Raw genomic sequence first — 12,954 nt, forward strand, 5'->3', positions numbered from 1 at the left:
CCATGGCCCCGGCAGGGCAGGCTGCTACCTCCGTGCTCTCCTTTCCACCCCCGCTCCTCCCTGCCTCTGTGTGGAAGTTGCTGCTCACAACACTTACTTGTCGCCTCTTTGCTTCTCCAATGTTTCAGTAACATGAACCTAAGATAACCTGAACATTTTTGGATGCTTTGTGTACCAGAAATAAAATGTAGATTTTCTGAAGTCAGGAAAAGTACAAAGTATTACTTTGGCAGCATTTATCAAGCTTTATTGTCAAAGTGATAGATAACCTTAAATCTATAGCTAAGTGGACTGTCATTATGAAACATCATTACAGATTATTTTGACTTGTAAAGTGAACCTGATAATATTTGGTACTAAATACCCATGTTAGTGGAAAGACTCAAATACTCAACGAGCAGCATGACTGTGACGTGAGGAGTACAAGGCTCAGAGATCACACTGCTACAAGATGACATTACATGCATGCTGTCAAGGAATACACAACAAAAACATGACTACACATCACGTCCTCGCCGCGGAGGACCACCATCATAATAGAGTGACGGGAAGCAACACACAGGAAGGACGTATCTACCTTAATTAATGCCGCCGACAACTGATTTTGCCAGAGACGTGCGCCGTGCCCAAGCCTGACAATGGGCTGCCTTTTTTTTTTTTTTGTGCTAATAATCTTACTTTTCTAAACTGCTTAGTACATGGGAGTGAATAGAGGCACCTCTTTAAGAACACACATGGAAACACCTACTCTCCCACACTCCCAGGCAATGTGAGGCACCACCACACTCAACACACCCCACGCCTCCCTCTCACCACTCTGGCAATGGGTCAAAACTTTTAAACATTGAAGAGGCAATATGTTGAAATCTATAGTGAATATACTATTGAAAAATCATTATCACCACCAACTTCTGCACCTCCATCATCACCACCACCACCACCACCACAAATACCTTCCCACCTTCTACACCACCACCACCACCATCATCATCATGCCCCAACACTGGACTATCACTGCAATTACTCCCATCAGATACATTATCACCACCACCATCATCACTATTCTTACAATATGATTTGGTAGGCAAGAGGTATACACACACACACATACACACACACACACACACACACACACACACACACAGGCTTATGGGGGAAGGTTCCTTACAATCTGAACACTTTCCTTCCCCACTGCCTGCCACCACACAGCACACCAGTATTAGCCACACCCTGCCCTGTGGTACACTTCTGCCCACCACCACCACCACCACCACCACTGCCACTGTTTGTCATGGCCTTTGCTGCAGTCATTTTGCCACACACACACATGGTAACTCACTGGCCTGCATCTCTACTTCCTTAAAATGTTAAAATGTGCTGCAAATTGACTGCACTATGATTCAATTCCTGGTTTATTTGTATTTTATAAAGTAACATGTTATGGATACCAAGAGTTGAGAGTCTTGCTGGTATACAAAAGACTAGTAGGAATACAGTCAATTTCACACATATCAAAGTTGAGAATATATGGATGGGCCAGTCAGTTGTTGTGAGGTTCATCCAGGGACAACTTGACAAGTGACATGTTTGAGTGTCCATGGGTGGCAAAAGTACTGAGCCAAAGTTCACGGCACATTATAAAGGTGTACTTGTGCCCTCCCTCCTGCCACCACCACCACCACCATTACCACCACCATTAGTGTTTCCTGGTGGAGTATTTCAGTACTGGTCTCTGCTCTTAAGATCCCTTCCTACCTAACTCCTGGGTGCACCTTTCCTGGCCAGCTCCAGTGGCCTCAAGTGCACACAGTACCAGGAATACCCAGCTTTATGTGGTGTCCCTCCACACACCACTCTTGGCCCCACATGTACACCTCTGCTTCACTGGTGTGTGGCTCTACTGGCTTCAGGATATGGGCTCATTCTATAGACTGTTCAGTAGGTGCAGCCCAGACACCTATTCTTTAATTATTTAGGCAAATTTTTCTATTTCAGCACTAATACCACAATTCCCTCATCCTGAGTACATAACAGTAAGGCAGTGGCAGCTACAGTAAGGGCCAACCACCTACACAGTGGGAAGACAGATGGAGAGGAAGTGAAACTTGTGAGAACACCTCAAGGGGTAAGTGGCACACACAGACTAACACATGACTACACCTGTGTGTTGCAGCCACACCCCAGGAGGGAGGCACTCAAGGACATCAAGTACCACAGCTAGATCTGTCTATGTATCTATCTATCTACTAGTATACCAGGATGGGGTTCCACTTTAAGCGGAAGATTTATAGATTTAACTTTTTCTTAGTCAGTTTTATCACGGCTCACTCCTTCACCACACCAAACTTCCTCAGCCCTTTGTATGGCCCACACCACACACTGAACAACATGGGCCACACAGCAACACTCTGGGCGAGTCACACCACACAGCGGTGATATTCTCTTCCCCTCCATGTTACACACACAACCTCCTTGGCATACTTCACACAGTGCAAGTATTGCCATCACCTTCACCATGCTTCATCATCTCTGGGACATTCATCAACTTCTATTTCCTGTCTTCACTCTAAGACACTCTATGCCAGACTGGCATCTCATATCTGGGTTTAAAAAAAAAATTGTACTTCTTCCCCAGAACTCTCCATCACCAGCCACATGCACAGTGACTTTGACTTCTCTCAATGAATGTATGCCTTTCTTTTCTTCTATGCCTTCCTCAAACACCAGAAACCCTTTCCACTTGTTACATCAAAGTGTTCACACTGATAACACAAACGTACATTTTATACAGATGCATAATATTTTCAAGTTTTCTCACTTTTCTTTACAGAACAAGAAGTGATCACAGAGAGTTGACTGTTTAGTGTCTAAATGCTATGAAGAACACACACCACCTGACATGGCAGAACAGCTCCATGCAAGGCCCTCACTGAGCGTATCAGTGTGTCACCCCTCCCTGTCATCCACCACTGGGCGGACCATGACATCTCACCCACTTGGGCCAGGGGATGGACACAGCAGGAGAGAGAGAGAGAGAGAGAGAGAGAGAGAGAGAGAGAGAGAGAGAGAGAGAGAGAGAGAGAGAGAGAGAGAGAGAGAGAGAGAGAGAGAGAGAGAGAGAGAGAGAGAGAGAGAGAGAGAGAGAGAGAGAGAGAGAGAGAGAGAGATTCAAAAGTGGGTGTGGCAGGCAGAGGATCCCAAGGTTAACAGTTTCATCAAGTCCACCACCACCACCACCACACAAACAAAATAAGAAGTGCTGGTTTATGTACAAAAGTCAACATAATGAAAGGCAAGCAACAACAAATCATATTAAGAAATACAGAAACAGGAAACTAAAAAAAGAAAACCTGAACTAGTAAACACATTGAGCAAAACAGCATCAACTAGCCAATATTGCTCTTAAAAACCTCCCCATCTTCCTCCTCTCCCTCTTCCTCTTCCTCTCCCCATGTTCATACCCATACCACCCATGCCCCGGCCCCTGTCCATGCCTGCTCCCCGGTTCCTCCCTCCTCTGCCACCCCGCCCTGCCCCTCCCCAGCCCACTGCCGACTCACCGATCTTCTCGTCCTGTGGGTCGTGGAAAACAGCCGACTTGTTGTCTCCGTCTGTCTTCTTCTTCTTCTTGTTTGCTCCGTCCTTTGAGTCTTCTTCATCTTTGCCGCCACTGCTCTTCCTCTTCCCGTCCTGTTTCTTGTTGTCCGTGTCCCCTGCCCCCGCCTTGGCCTTGTCTTCCTTGGGCGGGGCGTCAGTGAGGTCCAGGCCGGGGATGGTCTCTCTGTCACCTGCAACACACCGCCATACATAATGTCGTCAGCACAGCACAACACACAGGCAACAATGGACATGCTTACACAACTGCCTCCTGTATTGTTTCAGAAAGTGTTGTGATCAGACTAACAGTGAATCAAAATGTTTTGGAGAAGGCTCTAATGTTCATCAACAATGAGGGGAACCAATTAACGCTTGTCATCCTGATCTACATTCACTCAGCTGAGAAGCATTCCAGGCATGAATAATTTGCATCTAGACTAACAGCTACCAATTAAGTGTTTTAGATGCCTGGTTCCTTCCTTCTCAAAACAGTACAATGCAACACCAGTGTCACCAATTTGCCACTCAGTATTTCCCAGCACATCTACCAATGTAGCCTTCTAATTCCTCCTACAGGCTTACTTATTTATCTTAGGTGCTGCAAAGAGCCATGAGTGTGGAAATACACGTGGAGTGGAATGGCGTGGATGTGCCCACTGCAGTAGCCAGCCTCTCACTCACTGAACACTCACACTAAGTTTATCGGTAAAAAGAGGCAACTTAATTCCAGAGTTGACCTGACCCGAGTGACGCCCCACAACCCCGGGTAGTGTGTGCCTACCTCTGTTCCATCCTGGCGGGCCGTCGCGGCGGTCCATTGCTTCATCCTCTGAGTGGGGCCAGTCGTCGCCCCGGCCACCGCCTCGCCCTCGGCCCCAGCCACGGCCTGTGGGAAGCACAGCATAGGATGCATGGGTGAGACACGACAGGCAGTGGAGGCATTCAATGCTCACTCAACACTACATGAGGCAATGAAGCAATACATAGGTCTGACTGCCAGCTGGGAAGAGAAATCTCCATTATTTAATTACTTATTGATTACAAGACTCAAAAATGAAGTGACAAAACCAGATTTCCAGAGAAAACGTTCTGCTCCAAATCTGATACTGAACTACACTCCAGCATGGACACTGGAGGAAGCGGGTGATGGCCTCAGCAGCACTCACCAGGTGGAGGCAGGATGCCCCGGCCACGGCCTCGGCCACGCTGGCCACCACGCCCCCAGCCCGGCCCATCATCATCTTGCTGCTGTGGGCCGCCCCAGCCCCTGCACCAACCAGGGAAAAGTTAATTGTACAAAATATAGGATAGTAAATTCTTTAATAATAAAGAAAACATGGGAGATCTTCAATGTAACACTTATCATATTTTAAAAACAAAATCTTACACTCAAACAGAACTTCAGGTGGTCACTCACCTATCACCAGGCGGCCTCCACGGTGGGTTGTCACCCTGACCATTCTCCGGCTGCCACTTGTCTTCCTGCTGCTGGCCCAGCCACGGCCCACCTCGACCTCGGCCCCGGCCAGGCGGCATGTCTCTGGACGGACCCCTGTCTTCACCGCCCCAGCGGCCGTCCTGAGCATTGCTGCCACGGCCAAACCCACCAAGGTCATCCTGGCCACGACCGAAATCGTCCCAGTCTGTGTTGCCTCGGCCACGACCTCTCTGGCCCCAGCCCTGGGAGTTACGGCCACGCTGGCCCCACTCCTGGGACTCGGGTCCATCTGGACCCTGTTCCCCAGGGCCGCCCCTTCCTCTTCCTCCTCTGCCACTGTCAAATCTACTCCAGTCTGCTCCTCCTCGGCCCCGCCAGCTGGGCTCACAGCCCTCCCCCTGCCATCCCCCTGGGCCACGATTCATCTTGTCCATGTCATCATCACCCCAGCGGCCCGGGCCAGGGCCTCCTCTGCCTCGGCCACCTTGGCCATTCTCCCCATGGAATCGGTCCATCTGACCAGGAGGTCCCTGCTCCCAATCAAGCCCAGTGGAGCTGTCCTGGCCTCCTCGGCCCCGGCCCCAGCCCCGGCCACGGCCCCATCCTGGCTGGCCAAAGTTTCCTCCGTCACTGTTCCGCTGGCTGGGGTCAGGGAAGCCCCTGTCTGGGTCCATGAGGTCTTCCCGGGACTGTGGGTCGTCCTGGCCAAAGCCACCTGAGCCAAAACTTCCACGGCCTCGACCCCTCGGACCAAAAGGCCTGCTGGGACCACCCCGGTCCTGGCCCCGGCCCCCTCCCCTTGGACTGTAACTCCTCTGTTCCTCCTCTTCCTGCTGCTGTGGTCCCTGTCCTCGACCAAGGGGACCAAAGCTGCCCCTGCCTTCTCTGCCACCCCTGCCACGGCCCTGGCTGCCCCAGCTGTCCCGGTCAGACCCCGGCCACTGGCCACCACTCCTGTCTTGTCCAGGGTCATCCAGGCCAACTTGCCAAAACTCTGGGCCTTGGTCGGCCTGATGGAAATTCCCTCGGCCATGCCACTGGCCACGGCCTCCCCGTGCACTGCTGGGGCTAAATTTTCCCAGGTCGCTGCCGAAGCCAAACTCCTTCTGGTCTTGGTCCTTGTCAAACTCATCCTGGCCACCTTCGCCAAAGTTCTGCCCAAACTTGTCCTGTCCCGGCTTGGGATCTGAGAGTCCCTGGCTGAATCCACCCCGTCCTGGGCTCTGGCCAAACCCTCCTCGGCCCCTGCCCCGTCCAAAGCTGCCTCTCCCACGGCCCTGCCCAAACTCACTCCCATCTTGACTAAGGTCACTTTGGTCTTGCTCTTGGCCAAATTCTCCTCTGTCTTGGTTCTGACCAAATCCACCCCTTCCTCTGTTTGAACCAAAGCCACCCCGGCCATGGGGCGGCCCGCCAAAGCTGCCCCTGCCCTGCGACTGGCCAAAGCCCCCCCGGCCAGGAGACTGTCCAAATCCACCTCTGTCTTGGCTGAGGCCCATGTCACTCTTGTCCTGAGCCGGGCCGAACCCTTCAGTCTCTTTGCTGCAGTCAAAGTCCCTCTGATCCTGATCCTGCTCAAACCCTCCTGGACCTCTGCTCAGCCCAAAGTCACCTCCTCTTCCTCGGCCTGACCCAAAGTCACTTCCTCGACCACGACTTGGGCCAAAGTCACTGCCGCGGCCCATGCCTTGGCCAAAGTCACTTCCTCTCCCTCTGGTAGGGGCAAAATCACCTCCTCTCCCTCTGCTTGAACCAAAGTCATCTCCTCGACCTCTGCTGGACCCAAAGTCATCTCCTCGACCTCTGCTGGACCCAAAGTCATCTCCTCGACCTCTGCTGGACCCAAAGTCATCTCCTCGACCTCTGTTTGAGCCAAAGTCACTTCCTCTACCTCTGTTGGATCCAAAATCACCTCCTCTCCCTCTGCTTGGGCCAAAGTCATCTCCTCGACCCCTACTGGAGCCAAAGTCATCTCCTCGACCCCTACTGGAGCCAAAGTCATCTCCTCGACCCCTACTAGAGCCAAAGTCATCTCCTCGACCCCTTCTGGAGCCAAAGTCATCTCCTCGACCTCTGTTGGACCCAAAGTCACCTCCTCGACCTCTGCTTGGGCCAAAGTCATCTCCTCGACCCCTATTGGAGCCAAAGTCATCTCCTCGACCTCTGTTGGAGCTGAAATCATCTCCTCGACCTCTGTTGGACCCAAAGTCATCTCCTCGACCCCTACTGGATCCAAAGTCACCCCCCCTGCCCCTGCTTGAGCCAAAGACATCTCCCCTGCCTCTGCCAGCACCAAAGTCATCCCCTCGACCTCTGCCGGAGCCAAAGTCCCCTCTGCCACGGCCTGAGCCAAAGTCACCACGGCCACGGCCTTGCCCAAACTCGTCTCCCCTTCCCCTGCTTGAGCCAAAGTCGTCGCCTCGACCCCTACTCAGGCCCAAATCATCTCCCCGACCTCTGTTTGAGCCAAAGTCACCTCGGCCACACCCCTGACCAAAGTCTCCCCGACCTCTTCCAGGGCCAAAGTCCCCTCGACCCCTGCCCTGGCTAAATCCTCCTCGGCCCTGGTCTTGGCCGAACCCTTTGTCTTGGTTCTGGTCAAACATCCCTTGGCCTTGACCTTTGTCAAATTCTCTCTGGTTCTGGTTTGGGCCAAACTCCCCTTGACCTTGGTTTGGGCCAAATCCCATCCTGCCCTGATTTGGTCCTGGGTCCTGGCCTTGTCCTGGCTTGTCCTGGCCAAACCTGCCTTGGTTTTGGCCAAATCCACCTTGTCTGGGACTGGCACCAAAGTTTCTCATATCCTGGTCTTGTCCAAAGCCTCCTTGGCCCTGGCCATCACCAAACTGCCCCTGGTTCTGGCCAAAGCCTCCTGGCCCCTGATTCTGTCCCAGCCCTCCTGGACCTTGGTCCTGATTGAAGTCACCTGGCCCTTGGTTCTGATTGAAGCCACCTGGCCCTTGGTCCTGATTGAACCGGCCTGGCCCTTGGTTTTGACCAAAGCCCCCAGGCCCCTGATTCTGGCCAAAGCCCCCAGGTCCCTGATTCTGGCCAAAGCCCCCGGGTCCCTGATTATTCTGGCCAAAGCCACCAGGTCCCTGATTCTGGCCAAATCCTCCTGGCCCCTGATTCTGGCCAAAGCCTCCTGGCCCCTGATTCTGACCAAAGCCACCTGGTCCTTGATTCTGGCCAAAGCCTCCTGGCCCTGAATTTTGGCCAAAGCCTCCTGGCCCTTGGTTCTGACCAAAGCCTCCTGGCCCTTGGTTCTGACCAAAGCCTCCTGGCCCTGAATTTTGGCCAAAGCCTCCTGGCCCTTGGTTTTGTCCAAATCCTCCTGGGCTCTGATTCTGGCCAAAGCCACCAGGTCCTTGGTTTTGCCCAAACCTGCCTTTGTTTTGGCCAAAATCTTGTCCCTGGTTGGGACCAAAAGCTCCTTGTCCTTGATTCTGGCCAAACCTATCTTGATTTTGGCCAAATTTGTCTTGGTTCTGATTAAATCTGTCTTGGTTTGTCCCAAACCTTCCCTGGTTAGGACCAAAACCACCCTGACCCTGGTGCTGGCCAGGCCCTGGCCCTTGATTGGGGCCAAATCTTCCCTGTTCATTGTTATGGCCGTCTGGACCATTCACACCACCACTGGTTGAGGTGGTGGTGGTGGAGGATGGTGGTGTGGTGGTGGTGGTGGCAGTGATGGTGGAGGTGGTGGCAGTGCTGCTGGAGGAAGAAGCCTTCTGGGGCGACAGCTGCTGTTTGAACTTGGCCGCTTTCTTGTTGCGTATGTCCTCTCGCTTGGCAAGTAACTGTGCTCTCCAGGTGGTCCACTCCTCCTCATACCTGTGTGGGAGTCAGCAGAGGTTCAAAGTTACCTGTCCTATTCACATGTTACTCACAGATCCAGTGTGTCTTTCAACTCATAAAAAGTATTATGCTTAATATTCTAAGGTGCAATGTCCAATGCCACCACTGAGATGTTAGTGTGTGGCAAGACCTTCAGGAAGTGTCAGGCAAACAACAGTCAAGACCCAACACTTACATTTTTGTGATATCAGATAGCTAAAGCTGATCCACCTTTGTCACTTATCTTTCATAATGCTGTGTATGTGTGTGTGTGTGTGTGTGTGTGTGTGTTTCTGCAAACCATAGCAAACAAGGACATGCTGTGGCTACTTTAACTTGTAAAACACCAAACAATACTCGTAGTGAAACACACACACACACACACACACACACACACACAGATAACTTATCCTATATTTTTTTCTTAACTGGACTACTCTTCCAAATTATTCTAAAAATTTATTCCACATATGATGCTTGTACACCTGCTGCATTAATTTCTTTCAGAGAGAGAGAGAGAGAATACCCACCGCCGCAATGCCTGTTTGTCGGGGTGGTTCTTGTTGTCGTCACGCCACTTCTCAAACTGCTTCTCCCAGTTGGCAAATTGTACATCAAACTCCTTCAAGTCTTCATCATTCTGTGGGGAAAAATAAATGTGAATAGGTGTCTGTGTGTCCTATAGGAAGCTGCCATGTATCTTCCTGTGGTGTGCTGCATGTGTGTACACCTACTACTATGTACAAAGGCCCCTCAATGAAGTCAATCAACAAGTAATGCTGCCTCATAATAATAATAATAATAATAATAATAATAATTGTAGGTTTACTTCCCAAGAAAGTTAAAGATAAGGAGGCAAACAAATAACATGCAGTCTTGGTTTACAATAAAAACATTTTCTTAAAAGACAGGAACATGTAAGCCATAAAAATGAATATAAAGCTAAAAATTAAACATCAAAAGCATAACTGAAACTAATGCATTAAGGTGTAAATTGTAGAGATTCAGTAACTTTATCCTCAGTAGTAATAACAAGACTACTCACCGACTCGTCAAATTCCTGCTGCTTATTTCCTCCACCTCCTCCTGATGGTGACGGTGGAGGTCCTCCCCGGCCCGCCCCCTGCTGTGCGTTGTTCCCTGGGCCATACGGCTGCCCACGCCCTCTTCCTCCTGGAAAAAGACGAGGAAAAATGAGCCATGAAAATGTTTACATATATCTATTTACTTTCATTTATTTTTTCATATGAGAGGCAGCGGCCAAGTGAATAAATGAGGCCCAATGTGAGAAGTAAAAAAATATCAACAAAAATTAGAGACATTTCAATACACCAATGTACAAGTCAAACTGATTAACATGACACCTTCTTCCTGACACACCAACACACACACACACTCACTGGTGGGAGGAGGAGGGTAGTGAATGCCCCCGCGCCCCATACTAGGCATGTCTCCTTGCTTGGGTGGCTCATGTCCTCGGCCACTGGGGTCCCATCCTGCCTGGTGGTTGGGCGGCGGCACGCTCCAGTCCATCCAGCCTGCAGATTGGTTTGTGTTTGGCATGTTGTGACCCTGGTTGTGCGGCCAATGGTATCCGCCTGACTGCTGCCCTACCTTCTGGTTCATGTTGCTGCCGCTGTTGTTATTTATGTTGTTGTTGGTGTTATTGGCAGTGGTGGTGGTAGCGGTGGTGTTTTTGTTGGTGTTAATGGTCATGTTACTGGCTGAAGTAGTGGTGGTGGTAGTAGTCTTGGGGATGGTGGGTGTGGTGGTGGAGGAAGTGGTGGTGGTGGTGGTGGTGGTAGTGGTGGCAGTGTTCTTGTTGTCGGCCCGCCACGCAGTGGACTGCGGCGACTGGCCCTGAGCGCCACTCCAGCCTGCATTGGAGGTCTGTGATGGCCCTGGGGGAGGGCCAAGCAGGCCAGGGGACAAGTTCTTCCAGTTCTGGGTGCTCTTAGGAGTGGTCTTTGGCAGTGGTGCCTTCACCTCCTGTGCCGGGGGGGGCTTGATGGCTGGCAGCAGGGCGGCGGCCGGGCCAGGCACAGGGCCCAGCAGCCCGTCCTGGGGGGGTGGTGGCGGGGGGTCCTTAGCAGCTTTATTTAGTGATGCCTTCTTCTCCTCATCCTCTTCTGGTGGGGGTGGAGGAGGGGGTTCCTTGGGTGGGGGTGGAGGAGCATCACTCCCTGAGTCTGGTGGGGGAGGGCCAGGTGGTGGGCCAGGAGGCAGCGGGGCCATGGTGGGGGCTGGGATACCCATGAGAGGCATCATACCGCTGCCTCCCGCTGCCGGCGCTCCGTACATCCCGTACATGCCGTACATCTGTGGACACGGACACACACACACACACACACAGAGATGCTCACGTTATCAAGAAGCTTGATTCAAGGTGTGCTTAAGAGTCATTTTGCTACATCATTAATATTTCACTCACACAAAGAGAACAAGAGGGAAGAGAAACATGAAGGAAGTGCCAATGCAAAAGACATTTTGCTGACAACAACCTGAATCTGAACCTGAAGACACAACCCAACCTGACCCACCACATGCACTCACTCCAGGGTAGGAGCAGGACTACAGAGTGCCCCGTCCTGCCCCCCCTCCCCCCTTTCATGCTGCCCCACAAGTTCAAATTCCAGTTCAGGTGTTGATGCGACTCACCCCTGCCTGCCCCCACATCCAGGGGCTGTGCCCCTGCTGCCACTGTTGCTGCCCCTGCTGGCCTTGCTGGTGGTGGTGCTGCGGCTGTGTTGCTGCTGATGACTGCTGATGCTGCTGCAGGGCTGCATACTGCTGTGCCTGCTGTTCCAGGAGACTCATGGTGCCCTGCAATGAATGCAAGAAGCCGTCAATTATTATTATTATTATTATTATTATTATTATTATTATTATTATTATCATTACACACTTCTCCATAGCAAGTATCATCACCCACATTCCCCCACGCCTTCCCTTCCTCTCACAGTGGTTACACTCAACACTCCAGCAACACAACAGCCCATCACAGGCATCACCACCCACACACCCACCCCACGCCTTCCCTGCCCCTCCTGGTGATGTCACACTCAACACTCCAACAACACAACACACTCCTGGCCACGGTGTTCACCAATTTCCCTTCAAGATGAGGTCTTTGATCAGCAAATAACTCAGCAGTACGGTTCACTACTGCATTCTTTCACTCTATTGGATAATAAGGGACCCAAACTTTCCACGAGTGCCAGTAAGTGAATGTGATGACCAGTTTGCAGCAGGATTTCTCATACGGTACAAATAAAACAGCTCAAGTCAATATTATCATAAGAGTCTTTGAAAATTTCCTCACGTGAATCTCTCGTGTCCCTCACACAAGCGGTACATCAATACACAGGGCATGTATCCTGTTATCACTGTATCACTACACACAGGTCCTCCACAGCGTCGGGGGTCCACACACACACGCACGCACAAACAGCTAGCAGGGGCAAACGCAAACACGCCTAACTCAAATATTAATGGCAGCGCACACACACGGCAAGGCTTATTCATTCCCCCTTCTTTTCTCCTTCCCTCCACGTCCTGTCTGCTGTGTCCTCCTTCTTCTTCATCCCTAAGCCTCTCCTTCGCTTACCTGAGGCGGGCCACTCGTCGCCCACGTCTGGTTGGCCCACATGCTCCTTAAATTAAAGTCTCTACGTCCGTCTATGCTCGTCCTGTGCTCTTCTGCTTTGCTCTTCCTCCTCTTGTGACTCACGCCGCCCTCCCTCTCTCTCTCTCGCTCTCATCGACCGCCATTTTGCATTCCGATCCTTATTTATTAGGGTTAGATCCTTTATTTGTGCTGTATTTTAAGTTTTGATTCTTTTCACCTAGAGTGTTTTACCACATATCGTTTTTCTTGGGACATACTTTATTTGGATTTCATTTGTTGTTTGTTTGTTGTATTTAATATGGTAATATGCATTTTTATTTTCTTTATGTCATTCTTTATCTTCACTATATTTTGAACTTCAATTCTTTTTACTCAGGTTGTTTGGCTATATATATATATATATATATATATATATATATATATATATATATATATATATATATATATATATATA

The 12,954-nt window shown here is 50.8% G+C and overlaps 1 protein-coding gene across 1 annotated transcript in view; it reads right to left on the minus strand.

Moving 5' to 3' along the window:
• Positions 1–12,638, minus strand: part of LOC135094886 (uncharacterized) — a 36,774-nt gene extending 24,136 nt beyond the window's left edge. Inside the window, 13 exon segments of the mRNA XM_063995362.1 lie at positions 749–817; positions 1,809–1,904; positions 2,005–2,068; positions 2,342–2,468; positions 3,561–3,788; positions 4,379–4,483; positions 4,764–4,864; positions 5,015–8,869; positions 9,403–9,512; positions 9,918–10,045; positions 10,273–11,191; positions 11,531–11,695; positions 12,480–12,638. Coding sequence (XP_063851432.1) covers positions 749–817; positions 1,809–1,904; positions 2,005–2,068; positions 2,342–2,468; positions 3,561–3,788; positions 4,379–4,483; positions 4,764–4,864; positions 5,015–8,869; positions 9,403–9,512; positions 9,918–10,045; positions 10,273–11,191; positions 11,531–11,695; positions 12,480–12,521 — 6,009 coding nt within the window. The 5' untranslated portion in view covers positions 12,522–12,638.
• Positions 12,639–12,954: the final 316 nt, after the last annotated feature.

This window comes from Scylla paramamosain, chromosome 47, assembly GCF_035594125.1.
Source record: "Scylla paramamosain isolate STU-SP2022 chromosome 47, ASM3559412v1, whole genome shotgun sequence".
NCBI classification, from domain to species: domain Eukaryota; kingdom Metazoa; phylum Arthropoda; class Malacostraca; order Decapoda; family Portunidae; genus Scylla; species Scylla paramamosain.